This window comes from Perognathus longimembris, chromosome 25 (genome assembly GCF_023159225.1).
Source record: "Perognathus longimembris pacificus isolate PPM17 chromosome 25, ASM2315922v1, whole genome shotgun sequence".
Classification (NCBI taxonomy): domain Eukaryota; kingdom Metazoa; phylum Chordata; class Mammalia; order Rodentia; family Heteromyidae; genus Perognathus; species Perognathus longimembris.
Window position 1 is genome coordinate 23,546,640 of NC_063185.1, and position 12,745 is coordinate 23,559,384.

At 58.4% G+C, this 12,745-nt stretch overlaps 1 protein-coding gene across 1 annotated transcript in view; it reads left to right on the plus strand.

Annotated features, from left to right (window-relative positions):
• Tenm2 (teneurin transmembrane protein 2) overlaps nt 1-12,745 on the plus strand; it is a 91,626-nt gene that overhangs the window by 3,453 nt on the left and 75,428 nt on the right. The window contains 1 exon segment of the mRNA XM_048334154.1: nt 4,224-4,429. Coding sequence (XP_048190111.1) covers nt 4,224-4,429 — 206 coding nt within the window.

The window sequence follows — 12,745 nt, forward strand, 5'->3', positions numbered from 1 at the left end:
TGTGGCTGCTGCGGTGTGGACCGTCGTGGTTGTGCAGGGCACCCTGGGGATCGGTTTGGGGCTCCTCGGCCCCTGGCATCCACCCCCATTCCCACTGACCACCCTCCATTCCGAGCACCGGCTGGCGTGCCCCGAGTCCAGTCCCCGCCGCCCCGGGGCCCCCGCCGGCCCGCTGCGGATCTCATCCTGAAGAGCAGCCAGCGGCGCGGACGCGGAGGCCGCGGCCCTGTGCGCATCTCCGCGCCGGAGCCGGAGCCGGGAGAGGGTTAAGATTTTTCCGGTACCTGTTGGTTAACCAGACGCCTCCGGCAGTTGTCCTGACGCCGAAATAAACGGAACCGAGGCAGAATGACGGGAGCCATCTTCTGTATTCCGCTTTATTGGCAGTAGATAAAAGCAGGTGGAGCGGAATAATCTGCGAGGCAGATTTATGGGGTGCGGGGGCGGGGGTGCCTCTGGAGTTCGGTTAAGTTAGGAAGTATTAGTAAGAGGCCTCGTTTCCCGGGTGCCGTGCCCAGGCCGCCCCTTGCTCGCCCGTCGGGGGGACGGTCCCGCGTGCCCGTCCGTGGGGGCCGGGCGCGGGGTGGGATGATCCGTCTCCATCGCTCCTCGTTAACCGGGGGAAAGGTGAGGCTCACGTCTCGGAAGCCGGCCGCCGGCTCACGTTTACACGCGCAATCTTCCACGCCGCCGTGGCGCGAGCGCGATGAGCCCGGAAAATGGATCGTTAGCGAATCGCCTCGAGAAGAATTGTTTAAAAAAGAGAAAGGAAGGGAAAGAAAGCAGGAACCTCGTCTTCAAGCCGGAGACGCGCCGGCCGGGACCGTGGGGCGCACAGGAAGGGCCGTCTTGGTGGGCCACGCGTGCGGCCCCTCAGAGGCGTGCCGTGGAGGGGGGCTTCCCGCGGCCCGCCGTGCGCAGTCAGGGGCCGCGGGGTGCCACGGCTGCCGTCCTCCGCCCCGTGCCCGACGCCCCCGGCTCGATTCCCGGCCGAGCCCGCGAGCCCCTGGACCGCGGGCGGCCTGGACGCGCGGGGCCGGGACCGGCTCTGCCCCTGGGCCCTGCGTGGACCCGGTGGCCCGGCGCTGTTGTGGTTGCTCAGGAAGCACCGGGAGCCGGCTCGGATGGGGAAGCCGCCCATCTCAACAGGGGCCCGGGGCCCCCGTGCGGGGTCCCCCCACGCCAGGGCCTCCCCGAGCAGCCTGCGGAGGAGATGGCGACCGCCGCCCCCCCTCCGCCTCCCGGGGCCGGCCGGCCCGGCTGGTGGACGGGACCGCGGGGCGGGAAGGCGTGGCGGCTTCTCCAGCCTGCGGTGCCGCGGGCTCGGCTCCTCCCCAGGGCCCCGCGGGGCAGGCGCCACGACAGAATCAGAGAGGGCGGCGACTCGCCCCGGGCGCACAGCTGCGGTGTCCACCGCCGCCGGGATTCCCACCCAGGGCCGCGGGCCACGCCGGGTGTCCGCGTGCCGGGTCCCGAGGGCGGCGTCCGCCTGGCGCGGCCGCCGGGGTCTCCGTGCTGATACCTGCGTGGCCGCGGGGCCCAGGACCGGCCGGACGCGGTCACCACGCACGCCGCGCGCCGTCCACCGTGCACGGCTCCGACGGCTTCTCTGCTGCCTTGCCCGTCAAACTGCACACGTCGGCACGGTCTGGGCACCACCCAGTGCCCGTGAGGAACCGATCACATGCAAATATACGTGCACACGTGCATACACCTACATGCATGTGCACACACACACGTGTTACTTACATGCATGCATGCATCTACACGCAGGCACACACACGCATAATGCACCTGTGACGTGCGAGCAGGAGGACACACATGTGCCTGCGGGCTTGCAAACACAGATGCACACACACGTGCACACAGTGCACACACGCCGGCCTGTACAAATACCCACGCACACGCACCTGTGTATACGCGCGTGCACGTACCTGCACATACGCACATAGGCACACACAGACACGCGTGTGCGCACGCACACACACCACCCGCATGCCGACACCTGCACGTGTCCCGGTCCTCTTGCGCATCCTCTCCACGCACGCCCGGCGTGCGGCTGGCGCAGTGTAGACAGGGATGTCGCTGCAGTGTGCAGGGATGGCGCGGTGTAGACAGGGATCTCGCTGCAGTGTGCAGGGATGGCGCGGTGTAGACAGGGATCTCGCTGCAGTGTGCAGGGCTGGCGCGGTGTAGACAGGGATCTCGCTGCAGTGTGCAGGGATGGCGCGGTGTAGACAGGGATCTCGCTGCAGTGTGCAGGGATGACGACTGGAACGAGACCGGCCCGTGCCTGGCGCAAGCGCAGTGCGCTCGGGATCTGACCTGGCTCTCCTGGGCTGCACGGGAGCAAAGCCTTCCTCGTGTGTGTGTGTGTGTGTGTGCGTGTGTGCGTGTGTCTGGCTGCACAGGAGCAAAGCCCTCATCGTGTGTGTGTGTGTGTGTGTGTCTGGCTGCACAGGAGCAAAGCCTTCATCGTGTGTGTGTGTGTGTGCGTGTGTCTGGCTGCGTGCACGCACTTGTGTACGTGTGCATGCCAACACAGGGAGGCGGGCGACGCCGACGCGGACGGCAGGGGCGCGGTCTGGGTTGCGTTTTATGGACTCTTTCCGGACCCTCCGAGCTGTGAGTGTCTTCGGGGGTCCTCTGGGCCCTGAGGGATCTCCGGCTTGGTCTCCACTGGAGGCCCCGACGCGTTCAGTCCTCATAACCACTCTGTGAAATGCACGAGACCAGGCCCGGGCGGGACAGATGGGTAAGCCGAGGCGCGGAGCGCTGCTATACTTACCTAGTGAGCAGCAAAGCCAAGGCGTGAACCCACCCAGCCTCCACCCAGGGTCCCTGTGCCTTGCAGCTTTACCTCGACAGCAGTGGAGAGCTAAAATGATGGACAGGGAGACACGCCAACCTCAGTCCCAGGTCCAGAACCGCCCAGGGTCTCTGGTTCTTTTCTTCTTAGGGAGTTGTGTGGAGTATGATTTGCACTTGTCAGGCCTTGATGGGCCTGCCCTAGGATAGTTATCTTAGATGTCAGGGATTCTTCTGGAAGTCCAATCCTGTGTTTCTCCTGCTTCATTGGCTTATTATCTATTCGCTACTAAAGTGATTGAAAAAAGGACCATTGCTACTGTGTTAACAGCAAAAGGAAATGAAGAAAATCACTTTCATTTATGCTATTCTGTAGGGTGTTTGGGGGTTTTGTTTTGTTTTTAATGATTTAGCCCTGGAAACCCTTCAGAGATCCCAAAATGTGACCTGTGCCTTGTACAGACTTTTCTTGTCCCAGACTTTTCTACAGCCACGGGCGACAGTCGGTGGCCCATGTTGAAGAGGAAGAAGATGAAGCTAGGAGACATTGAAGGTTGTTTCTCTTGAGCAACCATCCAGCTTCGTTGTACGGTTGTCGGAAAAGTCATTGTTCCAAAGATATCCCCCTTCAAGATCTTTCTCAAATTTCTAGTATTAAAGATCTGAGCGTAGACACCTGATTTTTTGTTTGTTTTTGCCCTAAGCGACTGGAATGGGTTCCTGTCTCCCGGGGCGAAGTGGGGCCCCTTCGCCGTTCCCCGACGAGGCCAGTGTGCGTTCGGAACCCAACATTCGTGTCACACAAAGTCTTCCTTTCCTGCTGGGTTGTTTTGCTAGCGTTGGGCGGAGCTATAGGTGCTGAGTGTCAGAGGATGCTAGGCTTGTTTATATCTGGCAAGAATAATAAAAGGCTGCAAGAATTAAATCTGGTGACAAATTAACATCACCCTCCCCTCTTCCTGCTGGTAATTTGTACATCCGTCAACGTTCTGTGGGGTTGGAAATTTTTACATGTACTTATCAGGCTTGTATTCTATTTGATCAGTAAAGGGTAATCACAGACTTTTTTAGAAAGCATCATGCTAAGATTTCACGTGCTCTGGGAGTTAATAGCTTTGTCGTGGTGTGGTGCGGTGGGTTTTTTTTAGTGTTTAATTCTTTTTTTTTACATTGTCTTCAAGTAGCTATACAAAGGAGCTGCCACTTCACAGAGCCGTTTATGAACACAATGCATCTTGATGGATGAGCTTTGTTGTGTAAGGATCTGGATGCGTTAGTTGTGACTCTGAGGAGACGCTTGAGTGTCATCTTAACGTCTCATAAGAGGACGAATGTTGGCATACAACCGGAGAGGAACACCGCGCCGAGGAACGCCTCCCAGGTGCCGCTAACCCGATGCCTGTTGCTGTTTGCAGTGCCCTGGTCGTTGAGAAACAGCAGCATCGACAGCGGCGAAGCGGAGGTGGGCCGACGGGTCACGCAGGAGGTGCCGCCGGGCGTGTTCTGGAGGTCCCAGCTCCACCTCAGCCAGCCGCAGTTCCTCAAGTTCAACATCTCCCTCGGGAAGGACGCGCTCTTCGGGGTCTACATACGAAGGGGACTCCCTCCGTCCCACGCACAGGTAGGACCGCGCGGTCGAAACACGCATGCGCGCGCCTCCACCCTCTGGGGGTGCCTGTCGAGAACAGAGATGCAAGCCCGGCCCGACTCCTTCCCGGGGAGACAGGGATGGAGCGAGGCTGTGGAGAGTTGCTTTGTTTGCTTTCCAAAAAGTAGATGTAGAATTACCATGGCACTCGGGAGACGTGAGGACAGGATTTTGTTTCTAAAATGCATGCCAGTGTGTGTAACAGTATGATTTGCACTTGTCAAAAAAAAAAGAGTAAAAACAAGGCAAATGTCCAGCTATCAATAAGTGAGTAAACAGATGTGGCATTTACAATAGGATGTTATTCAATCATTTAAAAAAAAAAAAAAAGTAGAGTCTAGCCGGGGACAGTGGCTCACGCCTGTCGTCCTAGCTGCTCAGGAGCCTGAGATCTGAGGATCGTGGTTCAAAGCCGGCCTGAACAGGAAAGTCAGGGAGACTCTCGTTCCCAAATAACCACCAGAAAACCGGAAGTGGCGCTGTGGCTCAAAGTGGTAGCGCGCCAGCCTTGAGCAAAAGAGCTCAGGGGCAGCGCCCAGGCCCTGAGTTCAAGTCCTGCAACCAACAAAAAGGAAAAGCAAAAGGCACATGCTGTCGCATACAGGAAGATGGAAAGTATGACACTGAGCTGGGTCTAGAAGCCCGCAGGTGGCACGGTGCCGTGGGTCCGCAGCGTTCGGAGTAGGCGAAGCGGGGTGGTGGGAGGGAGCGTGGTGGGCGTTGGGGATTGGGACGGACGGGTCATGGGGGTGAGACTTTGTCGGGGGATGGATGGAAGTGCCCTGAATTCAGAGCACGCCGCTGGAGGCATCGCCGAGCAAGAACTAAGAGCTCTGCACTGTGAGAGCGTGCGACCGCCTCATGGGAAACGACCAAGCGTCCTCCTGGTGACCCGGGGCGGGCGGGGCGGGGGGGGCCGGGGGCTGACATGGTGCCTTCCATTCGGGGGTCTGCGTTCCTGAAACTTCATGAGGTGACATCCCTCGGAATGGGAGAAGGGCAGCGGCGTTACCCACAATGCAGCGCTGGTCTCCCTGGGGGCCCTGGTGTTCGGTTCTTGGGGTGCTGGTGGGCCGTTGTATGGCGATGACTCCCGGGCTGGGGTGGAGAGTTGAGGTATATTTTAGATGGCGTTATTTCTTCTCTCGTCTCACCTTCCGTTTGCCCTGGTAGATTTTATCACGCAGGCCTTTGGGGGCCAGGCGGGGCGGGGTGGGGGTGGGGGGGACTTAACACCTGCCTCGCCTGGCTTTCCTTTCCAAATAAGAACGGTGCCTCCCCCCGGCACTGGTGGTTCGCGCTCGTCGGACTCCCAGCTGCTCAGGAAACGCAGATCAGCCCAAGCAAAGTTGGTGAGACTCCCGGGTGTGGGCTTTACACCCATCAGCCCAGCTCCGCTGGAGGCTGAACTTGGAAACATCGAGCCCAGGCTGGCCTGAGCAAAAAAGCAAGAACCCCCATCTCAGAAATAACCCCAGCACGAAGGGCTAAGGCTATGACTCACGCAGTGGAGCACCTGCCTCGCAAATGCAAAGCTCTGAGGTCAGATCCTCAGACTGCCGACAAAAAGGCAATGTGTATTTAGAGACGAGCCACTTGCCGTTTTCCTGCCTCATTGCCCCTCTCAAATCCAGCACAAGCATGAGATATGGCAGGAGAAGTCCCCAGGGGAGGAAAAGTGCCCATATATCCAGTCTCAGCAGACTGCAATGTGCAGGGAAGGTATCCATCTAGAACATTCCGTTTGGAGGAATTGAAGTCTTGGAAAGCACTGGCCAATGCCAGGCGGGCCACCGTCCCCCAGTCTTTAGCTCGCAGTGGACACTGTTGACCGATGGCAGCGCTCGCCCCACGGAGTCCCGGGCACCGATACCACCGGCGCCCCCCAAGGCAGCCAGGACCCATGCACACGTGTGGTCTCTCAAGATGCAACTCCACGCGCGAGCCCATCTCCACGCAAGCCCCCCGGCGACCGTGGCGGGGTGGAGCTGAGAAGACGGCACCGGCCGCCTGCTACGGGGGCCCACGTGGGAAGGGTGCGTCTGTGAGCCTCCGTCCATCTCTGCAGGAAGATCTGTGTTGTGCCAGGCCCCGAGTCCTAGAGAGGAGTTCGCGCGGGCCCCCACCGAGCAAAACGTCTCCCCACAAATCCCATCTGCTGTCCCACGAGACGCTCACCCCAGGAAAGGACGCGTCCCCCGGGGGGCTGCGCGGCTCCTGGTCAGTGCCAACAGCGCACTGCAGATGGCTGGCCGGGTCCTCCGCCCCTCGGGCTCCACTGGCTTGGTGGTAGCTGAGGGAAAGACCGACCGGGCTGAGATCTGCCAGCCCGCTGGGGAGGACGTTCCTCTCCACCAGCCCAGCCGGAGCTGTGTTCAGGAAAGCCTTTCTTTCCCCCACCTTGTTCCCAAGCCCTTTTCTTTCCTCCCCTTGACTGCTCTGAGCAGCCCGGCACCAAGGAAAAGCCAGCGGGAGCATTTAAGTCACAGGGACGATGACGTGTGCTTGAGCGGAAAGCGGATGTTGGACAGAACCAGGCCTCGGCCCGTCTCCCCTGCGTCTCTGACACTCAAGATTCCAGGCCCCGGTGACGCTGCCCTTCCTTCCTTTGTCCCCTGCCTGCCTGTCTCCTGCCACGCTGGAGATTGTTCTGGGGCTCGTCTTCTCAAAATAGCCCCTCCCAAGGGCCACGTGGACCTGGGGCTCCCTTCCAGAAGGGAGGAGAGCAGAGCTGGGGGAGGGAGGGGGTGATGGGTGACGGGGCTTGCCTCCCGCTGCCGGCGTCAGAGCGGGGTGTGTTAGGGCACCGGGGAGTCTTAGCAAGGTGCACACAGTCTGAGGTAGGCAGGATGGATGCATTGCCGGAGCTCTGCTTAAGAAAGAAGAGAGGAAGGGAGAGGCCAGTGGCTCTGCATGCCGGGCACTCGCATCCGCACGACGAGCCGCATTCCCAGCTCTCAGCGGGGCTGAGGACCAACTCCCACCTCCTGCCACAGGATCGCTCCTTTCCAGGAGCAGAGCCCTATCAATGAGCACGGTTCTGCGGGGATTGCCAGTCTAGCCAAGGTGACTCACTTGAGCTGGAGAAAGAAAAAGAGATGAGGAAGGGGGAGGGGTGGAATTCTATTGGCTGTGTTGCACGAAATAGCTCTGTGGAAATTTTATAGAGTATCATGCTCCGACCAAGAGCCTACACGGTGTAGAATTCTTGTCCAAGGATATTAAATACAGAAGAGAATCCTTTTTCCACTTGCTTAAATTTCCCAAGGTTCAGGCTCAGTCCCCACTGACTTCCTTAAACTGGCTTTTGAAAAGATGGAGCAACAATGCGGCACTGAGGAGAAAGTCACGGAGCCATCGGGAGACTTGTGAATGAACTCTGGCCGCCCAGTAGCCTGGTGACCTTGTCTGTGACCTTCGACCTGTCTTGGCTTTAGTTTCTTTTCTCTAACCTATGTCACCTGCCTCCAAAGCTTGGATGAAAAAACACTCCCTCAATAAAGCACAGTAGAGAGATATCATAGAAGGGTTGGAAAGTATTCGAAGATTAAGACTGTTTGTGGGAGGAATGGGTGGGAATTAAGGTCACCTTGTTATGCAGAATAAGCCAGGCTTAGGAAGACAATGCCAATTTTCTACAGATTTTGAATCTACACTTTTTAAAGTGCGCAAGGAGAAAGGGGAAGAGCAAGAGAGTCGGGGGGAAGGGAGTGGGGACCTGAGAGACAATGGGAGGATGGGTGTGTGTGTGATGGAGAATGCCACTGCTTTATTATAATAAGAGAACGGGCTTGGGGGGGGGGGTGGTTCTAGTGATAGAGCAGTTGCCTAGCATGTGCAAAAGCCCCAGGACCATAGAAAGGAACCTATGTGATCCTGTTAAATACGCTGTATGCAATGGGCAATTACATTTAACTCTCTATTTCCTTCTTAGTCAATAACGAAGTGTGTTTCTCAGCACAAAACAGTTTTAGAAACAAAAAGAAAAGAAAGTGAGCCATAATTTGAAGTGGTCCCCCTTGGCTCATTGCTAATATGTGTAGCTAGTGCTAGAATGAAACACATCCATTGCAGTTAAAAATAAATATAAATAAAAATAAAACAACCTGACAAGTCTCAGTAGCTTCAAAGAGCAAAGGCAGCTTCTTGTTATTCTGTATCAGTGGTTCTTCATCAATGGTGATTTTGACAAACCATCATCCTAGCCTAGGAGATATTTGGAAATATTGTTTATTGTCAAGGTGACCATCATTCTTGGACAGAGGTCAGACTGACTGATGGCCAGCCCACAATGCAGAGGTCAGAGTGATTGATGGCCAGCCCACAATGCAGAGGCCGAGTTATGGCTGATGAGGATGCACAGGACAGCCCAACAAAGAAGTCACCAGCCTCAAATGTCCACAGTGCCACTGAGACTGAGAACCCTGCCAGCCTTGTTTGTCCTCAGTGAATGCTGGCTTCGCTCAATGTCAGCTGCTCGTTCAAGGACATAGACAATAGGCTCTCACTGTCGGGACCGTAGACGGCTCCCGGGACTGTGGAAGGCTCCCGGGACTGTGGAAGGCTCCCGGGACTGTGGACAGCTCTCAGTACTGTGGACAGCTCCCCAGACCATGGACAGCTCCTGGGACAGTGGACAGTTCTCCGTGCAGTGGACAGTTCTCCATGCAGTGGACAGTTCTTAGTACTGTGGACAGCTCCTGGAACAGTGGACAGTTCTTAGTACTGTGGACAGCTCCCAAGACAGTGGACCGCTCTCAGGATGGTGGACAGTTCTCAGTAATATGGACAGCTCCTCAGACAGAGGACAGCTTCTGGGACCATGGATAGCTCCCTGGACAGTAAATGGCTCTCAGTACCGTGGACAGCTCTTAGGACAGTGGACAGTTATCAGTACTGTGGACAGCTCTCAATACTGTGGACAGCTCCCAGGACCGTGGACAGCTCCCGGGACAGTGGCAGCTCTCAGTACTGTGGACAGTTCTCAGTACTGTGGGCAGCTCTCAGTACTGTGGACAGGTCTCAGTACTGTGGACAGCTTCTCGAACAGTGGACAGCTCCCGGGACCATGGACAGCTCCTGAGACAGTGGGCAGCTCCCTGGACTGTGGGTAGCTCTCAGGACTGTGGACAGCTCCCAGGACTGTGGACAGCTCCCAGGACCCTGGGCAGCTCCCAGCACCCTGGGCAGCTCCCAGCAGAGCTTGGATTTTCCACAAGTACTCCATTTGGAAGTCAGACATAAACTTTCAGCCTTTCTCAGCGTAGTCACACAAATCACAGGGTAACTTCACAAAAAGAGGGAGGGGGCAGAAATCCCCACGCACAGCCCCAGTGACCCCCTCTGTGAGATAAGCAGACCCCTGAGCTCCTGGCTGTCCTGGTTTTAAGAATGAGCCCTGATGGCCAGGGGCCGGAGTCTCCTGCCTGTGATCCCAGCTGTGCAGAGGTTGAGACACACCAGCACAAAAGCCAGGCGCGGAGTTGTGGCTTGTTCAAGTGGTAGGACACCAAGCACGAGGGGGAAAGGCACCGAGTTCAAACCTGAGGACCAGTGCAACAAGGAAAGAGCACAGAGAGGAGCACGGGAGGAAAGAATAAAAGCTCTGGCGGATCTCACGCGTTGCTGAATTGTGCTGATTGTGTGCACCGTTCATGCCTCCCTCCCCCAGCAACATGGCTACTCATTGCAGCTGCTGACCTTGGTTAGTTCGCGGAGGACCTGACCCCAACCTCCTACGCACATTTCTAGAGTTCTGTCAGGGATCAGGTCGTGTTTCCGGTGCGCCCCCATGGCGGCCCGGGTTGCTTTTCTTTTTGCAACAAAAATCAACGAGGCACCATAGACTCCCAGCCCTGACTCTGCTGCACCTCGTCAGGGATTCGAAATCCAGTGAACTGTGTCCGGTTTGCTGAACCCCGGCTCTAGAAGGAGACGGAAAAAAATACTAATCTGCTCGGGCTACGGTGCAGGAGGTGCGGAAGGAAATGGCGGGCGTGCTGTGGGCAGTGGGAGGTGGGCCAGTGAACGGCACGTCTCCCTGACAGCTCCTCGGGGACTGCAGCTGATGCGCCAAGCCACGGAAAACCCTTGGCGAGAACGAGTCGATAATCGGCAAATTAGGCACATGATTAGCCTAAAACAACAAGACGCGGGCACCGCGTGGGAGCCCCGCCGAGACGTCACCTCGCCCGCAGCCCTGGTTAGCAAGTATTAAAGATGCCTCCTTCGTCGCTCAGAGCGACGGGGCCCGGAGCCCGTGACCGGCGCGCAGTCCTCGGATGGCGGCCTCCCGAGTGGCGAGGCGGGAGCCCCGGCGCCCGGCCCCGGCCACGGTTCCGTGGGGAGAAAAGGAAGCCGAAGGGCTCGGAGCGAGCGGCCCCATCACCGTAGCCGAGGCGTGCGCGTGTGAACTGAGACGCGGGGAGCTGCGCGCGCGTGTCCGCGTGGGCCGGGAGGCGGCGTTCCCTCCGGGCCGGGGTTCTCAACGCGGGTTCCGGGCTGGCGCCGGGCGCGGGGCGCCTTCGCCCTGAGCCTCGGCCCCGGCCAGGCTCCGCTCCAGACCCGCTTGTTTCCTCGCGTGGAGACGGCTCTCCAGGTGCAGGAGTCGAGGTGCTCACATTACAAACCAGGATGGAATTCCCCCGTGGGTGACCCGCCGGGGGGGGGGAGGGCCAGCCTGTGCTCTCCTCCCCCCCCCCCCCCCGGCGGAGCCGCAGCCCTGGGGGCCCCGCGTGGACGCCTCTCCTGCGCATCCCTGTCTGCGTGGAGAGACAGACTCCCGCCCGCCGGCCCTGGCGCGGACCCGGCCACGCACTCACGGACTCCCCCGCACCCCCCCCCCGGCTCCCGCTCCTCGGGGCTCCCCGCCCAAGAGAACAACGGGGCCGCAGCTGCCCCTCCGTGGAATCCACGCGGGTGTCCTGCCTCGCTTGTGTGATCTTCAGCGGATGGGTGGATCCGACGCTGCCCCGGGCGGACTTGGACCGGCTGTGAACTGTGACCGCAGAGCAGTGGCGGCGTGGCCCGCGTCTCCCTCACTCAGCCCCCACTTCACAGACGAGGAGCAGGGGCAGGGACACCCCGAACCGCGGCACCGGGGTCCCCGCGCGGTCCCTCGGCCCCAGCCCAGCGTCCACCGGCAGTGAGCGAGCGTCCTTCTGCCTTCACTGACTGCAGACACAGAAACCGCTCGAGGCCGACGCCTGCGGACTGCGGTTCAAAGCCAGCCCGGGTGGGAAGGAAGCCCTGCGAGACTCCCACCTCCCAACTCACCAGCCCGGGGCGGAGCTGTGGCTCAAGGGGTCGAGCACCAGCCCTGAGCAAAAGAGCCGTGACAGCGCGCGAGCCCTGAGTTCAGGCCGTGGGAGTGGTGCGCACACACACACGCACACACGCACACACACGCGCACACACACGCGCGCACACACAAACGCACAGAGCCTCTCCCGGCCTGCCCGCCCGCAGACACGAATCGTCCGCGTGTCCTGCTATCGCTGCCGCTGCCGCCCCAACATCTCAAACGCCCCTCCCCCCCGGGCTGTCAGATCTGCCTCTTATTGCCAACGGGCTGCTCTTGAGCGGCACTGGCGCTTTCTGTTCTCTGTGCGGCCCTCGTCTCTGCCAGCTCGGAGCCCGGCTCCGCCACCGGCGTATCCAGCGCCAGCTCTGGGCAGCGACAGGCATCACCGCTGAATAGCGCTCGGTGGAAGGTTTGTCTCAGACGTGGGGGAGCTGTGTGGCTTTGAGGAGGTAACTTGACCTCTCTGAGCTTTCGTTTCCTGTATGTGGAGAATACGCATCCACGCTGGAGACATCGCTCGCTGGGAGAGGGTCTGCCTGGCACTCGTGAGGCTCTGGGCTGATGCCCAACACCCCCCACAAATAGACAGACAGACAGATTGACGGGATCAGTAGGTAATAGAGGTAGATTACATAAGGTAATAAGTAGATGATAAGATAGGTAATAGAGCAGAGATGTTAGGTAAGGACCGAGAGTGTAGTCAGGTAGGCTAGATAGAGTGATATATGGATTGTAGATAAAATGGATGACAAGCATGGGATGGAAAGAAGACTAGACAGATCTAATTGATAGATTATAGGGATAGGTCGACAGGTAAAGTTAGATAGGTGGATATATAAATGATAGATACGTGCACACATGATCTATAGACACACACGATAGGTGAAGGAGAAATAGGCAGCTAGATACACAAGCAGATAGGTTAGATAGAGGTAGGATAGACAGACAGACAGATAGTGTCTCCGGATAGAGTGTTTTGAATCATT